The 12,633-nt window shown below is 43.8% G+C and overlaps 1 protein-coding gene across 7 annotated transcripts in view; it reads left to right on the forward strand.

Annotated features, from left to right (window-relative positions):
- Positions 1–12,633, forward strand: part of LOC126335273 (TGF-beta-activated kinase 1 and MAP3K7-binding protein 3-like) — a 430,472-nt gene that overhangs the window by 92,342 nt on the left and 325,497 nt on the right. For all 7 annotated transcript variants that reach the window (XR_007564842.1, XR_007564841.1, XM_049998334.1 and 4 more), the window contains exon 2: positions 9,527–9,753. Coding sequence is in view for 5 of the 7 variants with exons in the window: in XM_049998334.1 (XP_049854291.1) it covers positions 9,601–9,753 (153 nt within the window). In the remaining 2 variants the exon portion in view is untranslated. The remainder of the gene's footprint in view (positions 1–9,526; positions 9,754–12,633) is intronic.

The raw sequence follows: 12,633 nt of genomic DNA on the forward strand, positions 1-12,633 counted from the left end.
ATGAAAGTTAGATAAATCGGCCCCATTTCCGTATTACAATGACTGCACTGTTTTCCGCGTCCCCTTGGCACACGTGATATACCTTCAGTGCTAGTGCTACCACCTGCCACATGTGAGTGCTTCTTGCAGATTGAAGTCGAACATAGGCAGTGATCACATTAAGGTGACTGGGCCGTGTATTTTTCTTAAGGTATTGATAATGCTAAAAAGTGATTTGTTAGCTGCTACTAGACGGGCTTCTATTTGTATATCCCTTCAGTTGTTTCTAATAAGAAGAACCCTAAACACTTGAAGTGATCACCTGTCTTAAAAGTGAATCCATCTACAATCAAAGGCACATCACGTCAGACTTTCTTACGTTTGACCATATACTCTGTCTTGTCTTCATTCATATGTAATCCTGTCTTCTTAACACGTTTGTAACAATTTCACCATTCTGATTATTTATGTTTTGGTACTCCTTATTAATATTATTGTTTTACTTGAAGATTTATGCCATCGAACCCGGGTTTCTTGCTAATCGCGTGCAGCCGCCTTAGCCATTAGATCGGCCATCTGAGCACGCCTCCAGGCCTGACTCCATATTTCACTGTCACTGGCATTCCCACCAACGAGTTTCGAAAACTGTTACCGGAGAATCTACCTCAGGTATGTGAGAGTAGGACCACTGGAGGAGCGGATTCGGTGGAAGACTGTGGCTTACGCTGCCCCAATGGATATTGCCATGAAATTATTAAACGCCAAGGTCCTACACAGACTCCAGTCTTCACTATGGTACTATTTCCTCATACCCTGTTGGGGATCCTCTGGTATTAGTGTGGAAACGTCAGTTTCGATGGATGTTTGAGTCAGGCCTGAAGGCATGCTCGGATAGCCTAATGGTTAAGGTGTCTACTCATGATAAGCAACAAATACGTTTTCGGGACCTGCTCTGGTACAAATATTTAAATGCTCTCTACATATGTTATCTTGCAGGTTCAGCCTACCTCACCATTTCGCACTGGTTTCATTTCCTGTCATTGTATCTTCATTGATCTTACTTCCACCCTGATGAGCCAAAACGTAATGACCACATGCTTAATAGCTTGCTGGACCACCTTCAGAACCCCACATAGCAACGCTTCTGAGTGGTGTGGGTTCGACAAGTTTCAGTAGGTGCGAGGGCTATCCGTTCATTAAGATCCGACCGGTCGCAAAACGGGAAGCACAGTGAAAATCTGAAGCTTTGCACAGATGTCTCTCTAGTACGCCCGTCGATCGCATCACGTCAACCTTTAGTTCTCAGCGTACAATGAGCACGTGAAGATACCTAGAAAATAGTTTCTCCCGCCAAATATGAGCACCTGGAGAGAGACTTCGCCTGATTTGACACAGCCCACGTTACGTAACTGTCTTGCGTTTCCTGTTTCCAGACAATCTCAGCCACACACTGCAGGGGGCAATGAAGACGCTGCCTCTGAGATTCTTCTCTGCTTACATGGCCCATTGGCTACGAAGGCAACATTTTGGCACAGACAACGAACTGCACCTTAGAGAATTGGCGGAAAGCCTTCTATGACGGCGGTACTGGAAAGTTTGTAGAATGCTATGACAAATATATATCTAAAGTCGAAGCGGCGACTACATAGACAAGTAGGTGGGAGGTGTAGCTGACTGCTACTAATGAAACATTTTTTTATGTTCGTTGTGGTTTCCATTTCGCAACCGATCGGACCTTGATAAACGAATAGCCTTCGTGCGTGGCATTCGATATCTACCCACAGGTCACGCAATTCCAGTAATTTATAGGCCAGTGGGTTGCGGGCACGGAGCTGGTGCCTGGTTGCATGTGTAGCATGTGTGTTCCATCTGGTGCATATAAGTCGAATTAAGACTTCAACGTGAGTTCACTAGCATACTCTTCACACTACTTTAGCATGTTTCTGTACTTGTGACACGGTGTGATATCGTGCTGGGAGATGAGATCGCCGTTGGGAAAGACACCACGTGTGAAGGTGATCCACAATTACGTTCATGTCGTCCGCAGCTCTCATGATACCTTGTATTACTATACAGGTCCAATGAAAACACCGAGTGGGTATCCCACAGAGCATAATTCTGCCTCCAGTGGCTTGCGTCCTCGGCTCGGTGTATGTTTCGAGCAACCGTTCGCCTGACGGCATATCCGGACATGACCATTGACGTGGTGTAACCAAAAGAGTGTTTCATTCAACCAAGGTGCTTGTTTCCAGTGATCGACGGTTCAAACTCTATGGCTACGTGCCCACTGCTGTCGTGACTGACAATTTCGTAGGGTCAGCATGGGAACAAGAAGTGCATATCTGCTGGGAAGCCCGCGTTCAACCATGTGCGTCGAACGGTGTGCTTTGAAACCCATGATCCCGCGCGAACAATATACGCTCTGGACAGATCTGTCACAGATCTTTGTCTCAGGGAGACGCAGCTTGACTAGAGAACACGGATAGGTTGATAGCACACATAATGGGGCATCAGGGAATAGCTGATTTGAATGAAGGGAAGTTTGGGAGGTAAAGGTTGTAGAGGTAGTCCAAGGCTAGAGAGTAGTAATCAAGTCCAAATTGATGCGGAGTGTAGTAACTATGCGGATATAAAAAAGTTGCATGGGATACACAAGCTTCGAGGGCTCCATAAGACGAGCGTTCAGATTGAAGACGACAACAATAACATACTAACACTGCTGCTATCTCTACGCCGTTTTGTAGTGTGATAAGTTAAGAGAATGCTTTTAATCACTTCAGTGGAACTCCGAAGTTGTACTTTGAGGACGAATAACCGAAGAACGTGCGACAACAGAACAACTTGTATTTTATGAAATATGTTTCTGTAAATACTGCATTTGTTAATGTACTGTTTGAAGCAAGTATTTGTGTTTTTGTCAAGGAATACCTAACGTATGGCTATTGTGAACCTGTCCGTTACACGATACTACTTCTTCAACAACTTGCCATTCTGTGGTTTTTTAATTCGTTAACCGTCAAACATCAGTCGTGCACTAATGCATGGTTTTAAAGGCAAACGATTTTGATCGTAAGAGAACAGACATAACTACTTATTTAAAAATAATTTTTATTCTGTTTTATCCGTTTAAGCTGGGTTGCTCTTCATGTAAGCGTTGCAAATCGGACAGTTGCCCGTAGCAGCATGGAGAGAAATCGTCAGCAGTGTATGCACGAAATGGCAGTCTCAGGCGGGCAACTACACTGGGCCCTGGTGGCGTTATCTCTGCGCCTTTTATCGCGTGTTATACTTAAACTGGTGCGGGTATTTCTGAGAACATGGCGGAAACTGGTGTCTGACGTACTCTACTCTACCTCTACATCTATACTCCGCATGCCAATCGCTCAAAGATTTCATGAGCACCATGCTGTTTGTCGCCGCCTGGGCGAGTGAATCGCTGTATAATTGTTTCACTTCCATTCCTAACCCGAAGAGAATCGTCCTTCAGGCCTCCAGCTACAGCCGTAGCAGTAACGAAAGAAATGTGTGGTAAATATGAGTGTGTTTTTAAGCAATTACTGCTTTATATTAAAGAAACGCGAGTGAATTTTTAAATACAGCAACCTAGGTGCACGGTACATGACGAGCAAGTCATCGCTTTTACTCTGTACACACTTGCAAATGCGCCAGGTGCTCACATTTTTTTGTCCGAGACATACTTTCCCAGAATTAAATCAAGAATGTGTCCCATCCTTGGATTTTGACTTAAGTTTTAGAGAGGTTTCCCGTGGTTGTAAGACGAATGTAGAACTGGAAATTTTCAACATAATATTCCCGATCCTCTGTCCTACCAACAACTTACTTGGTCTTGAGGGTATATTCTTTCTGTCGTTGAAACTACAAAAAATGCATGTCTTTTTTAAGCAGACGCGTCTCGCTTTATAAGGTAAAGCACCATCTGTGGTCTGTAATTAAGTTATTCACATTTGATTTGCTTTAATATCGAAAAACTGTTGGTTTTTAATACTATGGTTTCCGCTTGATTTCTCGCCTACATCGGGAAATACTGTCTGCTACCTCACCGTTGATGGTTTTTCACTCTCAAGAATTGTAAAGCAACTCCGGACAAATGGCTCTGAGCACTATGGGACTTAACATCGGAGGTCATCAGTCCCCTAGAACTTAGAACTACGTAAACCTAACTAACCTAAGGACATCACCCACATCAATGCCCAGGCAGGATTCGAACCTGCGACCGTAGCAGTCGCGCGGTTACGGACTGAAGCGCCTAGAACCGCTCGGCCACAACAGCCGGCCAACTCCGGACAATATGGCCACGCAAATGAAGAATTTAGCTCACTTGGTATTTGGTAGGAAGGACCCGGACTGTACCTTTGGTCATAACTCTGAGCCGATTTTGCCTTCGGACCCTGTAATGAATTCCATTGTCTTTCACCTCGTCTTTGTGACTCATCGTCGATGGTGTAATCAAAGAATTTTTGTGTACCTAAATACTCAAAGGTAGAGCGAGAATTCGACTGCTATCATGCCATGTACAGGGAACAGTTCAAGTCAATTACAAAACATTGTTTTCGATCTGTCATTCATCAGAAGAAATTATAAATAATGCATATAGTTTGTCTTTGAGCCGCAGGCAGTGTTATACTGAATACTACATTCATTGAGGAAAGTGACATCCACTACTTAGACCTGTTTGTAAATTTTCGGGTTATCTTTATAAAATTTAAAAAAAATTTGAAGTATACATGGAATTTGGCAGAAGAATTCATTAAAAACAAAAATATTTTTTTCAAAATTTTAAATTATAAAGTAACTGACTAGATTACAGTATTTTCAAAAGGAGGGTATAAAACACCCCCCTCCACCTTGATAATGCGACGGAGGGTTAATTTGAGGAAGAAATTTCTGAGCATGTATGTTTGGAGTACAGCTTTGTATAGTAGTGAATCATGGACCGAGGAAAAACGGAAAAGAAGAGAATCTAAGCGTTTGAGATATGATGCTATAGAAGGATGTTGAAAGTTAGGTGGACTGATAAGATATGGAATGAGGAGATTCACCGCAGAATGGGCGAAGAAAGGAACATATAGGACACATTGGCACGAAGAAAGCTGGGTGATAGCATATGCTAAGACAACAGGGAATAGCTTCCGTTGTACGAGAGTAAGCTTTAAAAGGTGTAAACTGCAGGGGAAACTGTCCAGCAAATAATTGAGCACGTAGGGTGTAAGTGCCACTCTGAGATGAAGAGGTTGACACAAGAGGGGAATTCGTGGCGGACCGCTTCATACTAGCCACAAGATTGATTTCTCAGGATCTATCGATGGACCGAATTCCAAGCAGAACTAATAGGCTGCCTAAAGCACGTTATCCAATTATGTGTATACGCCCAGAAGTGCACTGGTTACTAACGAAAACTCCGTGCTCTTGCTCGCTAGTTCGTAAAATAAGCTGTATTTACAACCCCCGTCTGGAACGTATCCGAATGACTGGACTGTCTGTTTGTGTTCTAAGGTACCTTATAATTCTAAGATCCCCCGGCTGCTGCTAGATGTCATTCGAAGAACTAGTGTATGAGGTCAGGTTCCTCGAATGTGTTTTTTTACTGGTACTAGAACGAACAGCTGCAGACCGGAGAAGGCTTTTAGAGCTTCGAAGAGCTTTCCCACTTCGCTGGATAGCGCATTTCGTTCATAGTGGAGCACTTTCACGACTTTAGTGCCGTGTAAGACTGAAATCATGTAATCCTAAGATAAAGTCGCTTATAGAAATGGCTTGCTCTGAAATTCTCAGTGCATATAACGGGAAGATAATTGGCGGCTCATAGATAGCTACCGAAACAAAAAGTGCAAATATGCACATAACGTTATACGTTCATTGATTTCCTGCCTGATATCGTTTCGTCGCGCAAAACATGACTCTTGTCGGAAGCCGGAATTTGGCAATGAGTTGCGCGCGAGACAAGTCATGTGACGTATTTCATCAATAATTAGAAAGGAAAGTTTATCGGCGGACCTGAATCAATTATATGCAGTACTATGCTTGTAAAACGCTCCTAGTTAGGGTCGCCAACATCGCTTTGACCAGCGTAGCAAGTTAAAATAGCCCCTTTTCCAATGCCAAGTATACTGTAGCGATACCGAGATCCGACCGCTGGACTGGAAAACGTACGCCGCTAACATTCAGCACACCACCTTCAACTGGTTTCTTACATCTTAACCAGAAGTCTCTACAAAAAGAAAACAGGAGAACTGTTCAAAGAAGAGTAGGTCGAGAGCCACACGAAAACCAAAACCGTTGTTTCCACAGAAACAAATGGTCTGTTCTCTGTAACTACATCTCATGAAGTCCGTATCTTCTCTCAGTTCGCCTCCGTTATCCGCTAGATCGGAGAATGTAATGCGAGACCACCACCTATCAATCACATGTGCACGAACTAAGCCGCAACAACAGATAATTAAATAAGAAAAATTTATCAGGACACAATGCCTGCGAACAGAAAACGCAGTTATGTGGTCAACCATGTGTTGGGTCTGTCAAATGGTAAGGAGGCCACTCACGATAAATGGGAAATCCGTGTTCGAGTCTCGGTCGGGCACAAATTTTCATTGTCGTCATTCCATTGTACACCAGATGGTTGTCCATATTCGCAACTGCGAATACATTTAATGTCCGACAGCTTGTCACATACGCGTGCTTTCACTGTTCTTCAACCACTTCCCATGCACGCTCACGAGAGCAGCACATGAAAAGCCGATCAGCTTGACCATTACCGAGATGCTAGTTAGCATGCGCGGCGCCAAACAATCTAGCATTTGTCTGTGTCGGTTTTGTTAGTGGATGTTATCATTTATAGTCCTCATCATCACTAAAATATTTTCCCAATCGTCTCGGCTCCGCTCATGTACTCTCCTTACCGCGTCACGTGCCATCAACGACACACCAGGCTGCATTCGATCTCGCGCTGGTCTTAATGTTTTGGCTCATCGGTGTATGTTATTGGCCTTTTTTTTCTCGCTCTGACCAGTACTCTCTCCAGTAAGAATACGGGACACTGTTCTTTAAACACACTGTACGTGAAATTATTGCGCAACAAAATGCATTGATGAACAGGGATCGGAAGTTACCATCGTTTTTACTTTATCGATATATCACATAGATTTTTCACTTCATGCTCACGTACTACGACAGCAAAATCACGAACATTAAACGTTCATGCTGTTCATCCACATGTCGAAGATACGTACTTGACATTGCAGCAAAAGCAAAGCAGTGTTAATGCATCTCTGCTGAGGCTGTAGGGAAGCGTTGCAGGGCTCTCCGTTGCCCAGGAACTCTCATTTTTTGAGCATGCTGATATATTTGTGGGAGATAAATGTGTGATTATGAGGAAGCTTGCAGGCCGCGTGGGAACGCTGTAAGATGGTGTTTACCGCGCACAGACAGCAGCTGCGACAAGACACATTACCGGCAACTCCTACTTGGCATACATAAGTCCTACGTTGCGCCTCCCGCTCGTGAATATAAGCGTTCCTGCCATACTTTAAATACCAGTTCTCGAATTCCTTCCGATCGTGAGGTAATCGTATTTACGTAACAAATCTCCTCGCGCCCAAAATATCGCCTTAGATAGTTATTTTCAGTATTTTAAGACTTTATAATTAAATTAACTGGCCCAATTGCCTGATTAAATGAACGGACCCAATTTTCGTATTATCACATTGTAAGGTACAAACAAGATACAGCTGAACAGCATGCTCACAGATGTTTTATCACTCCCTCCGCGCACGTCCCACTTACGGCTGGGCCTGGCTGCGGCATATGTTATTATGGAGAGAGGTTAATTACTATATTATTTTGCGTACAGTGTTGTACACTTACTTTAGCACATACATATGCACAATTACGCTATGTTCCCATACGTCAACGGTTTTCCAGCTGAGTTACAATCCTATTGAAGATTGATACTGTTATGCAGTGAATAGCACATGCCACCCATTCTTAAAGCATATTGATGGTGGAATGTATGATGATATATGTTTTGGGTTTTATAATATATGGCCATTTACGAAGATATAAAAGAGGTAATATTCGTCACTTACGATAAATTGTTTAACAATTAGCCGCTATAGATGAGTTCATGCAAATATCTCGTCTTAGCAAGGAAAGCCCTTTTTGTATAGTTGCCATCTTAGTTCGATAGTCAGATCTATCTTCTATATTTCTTGATAATACAAAGGCAGCTGCTCTCCTTTGAACTTCTGCGATGTGTTCCGTCAATCGTGTCTGGGAAGAATCCCATACCGGAAAGCAGCACTCCAGGAAAGTACGGATAAGCATAGTTAGGCAGTCTCTTTGGTAGTTTTCGTTACATCTCCTAAGTTCTCTGTCAAAATGGTTTTAGGCTTTTAGTAGAATCGACAGCCTAAAAGTTTGTGTGATTTATCGTTTAACCGAAATCGAACAGTTTTTCTAGTACTCATGTGGAGGGCCTCAAACTCGCAACCAATCACCATTTTTTTTTTTTTTTTTTTTTTTGCGCCATGCAGATATGTTGTCGAAATCATTTTATAAATCATTTTGACCTTCTGACGAATTGACTAGACGTAAAAGACAGCATTACCCGCAAACTGTCTAAGAGGATTGTTCAGATTGTCTCTGAGATCGCTAACGTAGATTAACATTTTAACGTCGGTGCTGAGAATTGTTTCTCGCTGCGGTGTGGAGCGCTTATTCAGACGCCCTCGTTTACTATTTTAATATAATGACACTTTACTTTCTAAGTCAATTCTTTTAAAACAACGAGAGAGCGGATAAAATAATTTTACAATAATCTAATCACAAATTATGTGATGCCTCGTGTGTTCAGAAAGCTCTATCGTTGAAGGGTTACACAAAACTGTATTGTCGGTTGTTTGTTGCTCCTGATTGATACGTAATACCTCATACATTGATGTATTGCTGGTGTCGTAATTAGTGGAGTCGACCGCGATCCACCGGTGGTACACACCAGCGTGAGCGTGCCATGAACTGCAGAGAGTCAATAACTCTTTCTTGGGGAATGCGAGATACAATTTCGGTAATGTACGGTAACTACCTTTGAATTTCGTCCTGATGGGGACGTATAATTTACCGAAACGACAAAATAATTGGGAAATTCTCCAGTTTTCTCTTGATAGCTTATTGATCAAAGTCATACTGTGCTGCCTGGAGAGTAATGATAGCAATATCGCCTTTATAGTGAAATACAAAAGAAGCACGAGCTTTTAGTATAAGTATGGGAAGTGCCCTAATTGAAGGCCGGCCGGAGTGGACGTGGGGTTCTAGGCGCTGCAGTCTGGAACCTAGCAACCGCTACGGTCGCAGGTTCGAATCCTGCCTCGGACATGGATGTGTGTGATGTCCTTAGGTTAGTTAGGTTTAATTAGTTCTAAGTTCTAGGCGACTGATGACCTCAGAAGTTAAGTCGCAAAGTGCTCAGAGCCATTGAACCTAATTGAAGAGCCGAGAGGAATGTGGTTGAGACGTAGCGTGCGTGTGTTGGCAGAGCGCCGCGATGCCGACGCCGCTGGCGGAACGGACGGCGACGCCGTGACGCGGACGCCGGCATGGAGCGCCGCCATGGAGACGCCCGCCGCCGCCCCCGCCCCCCTCCCGCCAGCCGCCGCCCCCGGCTGTGACTGCTCCAACATCTCCATCATGCAGCTCTTTCACGAGCTCAAGCAGAAGTTCCCCGCCGTGCCCGACAGAGTCGTCAGTCAGTGCATCCGACAGGTATGCCACATGCGGAGTAGCATTGGAGTCCTTGGCGAAGGCCATTTACTTTCCTGCGTCATTTCCTCCTTGTATTACACCACCTTCTCTACTTCCTTCTCATATGCCTCTTCCCCTCCTCATATTCCCCATCCTCCTCTTTTCCCCTCCTCCTCCACCTCCTTACCTGTCCTCTCCCTACACTTTCTTTAGTCTCCTCCCCTCCTCCTTTTTCCTCCCCTCTTCTTCTTTTTCTTCCCCCCTTTTCTTCTTCCCCCCTTTTCTTCTTCTTCCTTCTCCTCCTCCTTGTCCTGTCCTGGTTCTGTATTCTCCACTATATCATCTACCTCCTCCTCTGCCTTCTTTTCTTTGTCCTTTTCCTTGTTTGTGTTCTACATTGATAACTGATTCTTCCTCCTCATCTGCCTTTGCGTGCTCCTCTGCTCTACCTGCTCCATCTATCCCTTCTCCTCTTTCTACTCCTCCATTTTGTTCATTATTCTCTTTTTCCTTCTCCTGCACAGTGTTTTATTCTTTATAGAGACTGTTCTGTCACAGCATATGCTTATCAGCCCTTGGTGTCTGCTGCTGACTACCAATTTATGCTTGTATGTTATTCACACAGCCTGCTCTCCGAAAACAGGGCTTTTAAATAGTAAGAGAGACTTAAGCCTTTCAGCACATTATACAGCTGTCTTTCCCCATGCTTTTCACGAGTTCATCAAGATTGTGCTTTACATATCTAAGATTGTAAAAGCAGTTAGATTGGCAAAAACTTAAAGTACTTGCGTGCTAGTGTTGCTTTTATATTTGAAATGGTCGCTTACCTCTCCATACAATTAATCTAATATTTTAGCATTTAACTAACCGTTCCCGAGCTGGCAGCGACTGTGAAAATTCAGTTGTCCTACTTAAATACCAGATATTGTTGAATAGCATCACACTGAACATGAACCGATTTTTTGCAGGACCTTTTGGTTTTTAGGCAGTTTTAGACGTTCTTACAGTTTACTTGTGTATATCTAGGACGTTCACTATTTCACGCATTCACAATAAAGGATAAATTGGAAAGTATGACGGATGGTCTTCTTTTACACAAACTTGACATTGATGTTAGTGTAGTTCAAACAATCTTAGAAAACGTGTTTGTCAACGTAAAGGTAAACGTCAGTGAGCAGAAGAAAGAGGACAATATCAATTGTGGCTTTTGGCGAGCTGTGCTTCTTCCTCTAGGGAGAGCTAGACTGTCTACTTTGCTGCTGCCGGTGGAAGGTTGAATAGCGGAAAAATGGCGGAAATTCGCACTGGAGGTGAGGCGACCAGCTGTGTGTGTACTTAAACCCCTCTCTTTCCTTCAGAAAAATCTGTTTACCGGCCGTCTCCGGTGACCTCTGTTTCCGCTTGGCCTTCACCCAAGTCCGAAAATAAGCGCCAGATTCTGCGGAGGATCCAGTTCTTCAAGCGAGAATGCACCGTACCTCACCGCTCGATTGCTCTTCCATCTGCTCAGTTGGTTGTGGCCACCGCGAGAACCGTTTGTGCGTTTTTCCAACTCATCTTTATTCAGGACCAACGCCTCTGACCAGAGCCGTACGGAGGAGGCGGGATAGGCCCCCGGCAAAGGCACAGTAACAGAAGGAGAACAGAAGCTGACTTGAAAAGGAGATTTAAAAATCAACCGGCTGAAGCAGTGCATTTCGCCCACGCCTCGTGTTCCTTCATTCTGCATACGAGAAAACGCTTTTCCCTCAGCCCGCGACTGTAAATGCACGTCGTTGTCACATTTGACATTTCTGCTGCGTCATTACCTTCAATCAACACCGTAAGGTAAAGACTACTTCCGAACAGACGTCTGTCGCTAACATGGTTTATGTGCCAATTGTGCGCTTGGCTCCGACAACTGCCGCTTACTAGTTCGCTCGCCTCCAACAGTGGCCTTAGTGCTGTTATTTCGCTACGGTGTTGTACAGGGTATCCCACATAAAACCGGTACGCCTCACGCCCGAGTTTCAAGTAACAAAAACAAACTAAAAATACTAGATAATAGTAACATTAAAAAAGGTGTAGTTACCTATTTGTATAGATGTTGGAAGTGGTTGCCATAGGCATCCAGCCATCACTGACTTCGTGTGATGACGTCACGAGCAGCACTCTGTAATTCTGCAGGTGTGATGTCGTTAATTTCTCTCCTAATGTTCCGTTTAAGATCGTCTATTGTGAGGATTGTCAGTATACACTTTGCTTTTTAGTATGCCCCATAAATCAACATAAAACGATGTTAAGTCCATGGACTTTGGGGGCTCTACGGACATGTCTATCTTCAGGGAACACGTTGGTGATGTAGACCATACTTTAGCCGGATGTCAGCGGTTGTTCCATCTTGTTGGAGTGCTGCATGCAGCTTCTCATCATCCTCAAATGGTGAATAGAAATAGTAAAAGATCTCTAGATATCTGGCATTTTAAGGTGTAGTTGAAAGGTATGGGGCCAATAACGCGCATGCCGGGCAGGCAACGCTCACCAAACACACATCTTCTCTGAGCGGAGATATTCTTAATGCAGAATATGTGGGTTGTCCTGCGACCAGTATCTGCAAATGGTGGGAGTTTGGGTAACATGACAAGAGAAACCGACCTCATAAGTTGAAGTAAAGCAAAAGGTCCAACTAACTGTTAGCAGTTGATTTCAACAACCAGTTACTATAATGAACTCTTTTTTTCCTGATCGTCAAATTACAACTGTTGCACTACACTCACAATAGGCTTTTAATTTCATATCTTTTAGTGCATGATATACGAGACACACCAAACTGCTGCAATAACCTCCTTTCCTACTTGCGGGGACTTTTCGTAATGTTCATGTCGGTAGTTTCACGGGTCCTCGCTGTTCGTCGCGTATGTC

The sequence above is a fragment of the Schistocerca gregaria genome, chromosome 2, assembly GCF_023897955.1.
Source record: "Schistocerca gregaria isolate iqSchGreg1 chromosome 2, iqSchGreg1.2, whole genome shotgun sequence".
NCBI classification, from domain to species: domain Eukaryota; kingdom Metazoa; phylum Arthropoda; class Insecta; order Orthoptera; family Acrididae; genus Schistocerca; species Schistocerca gregaria.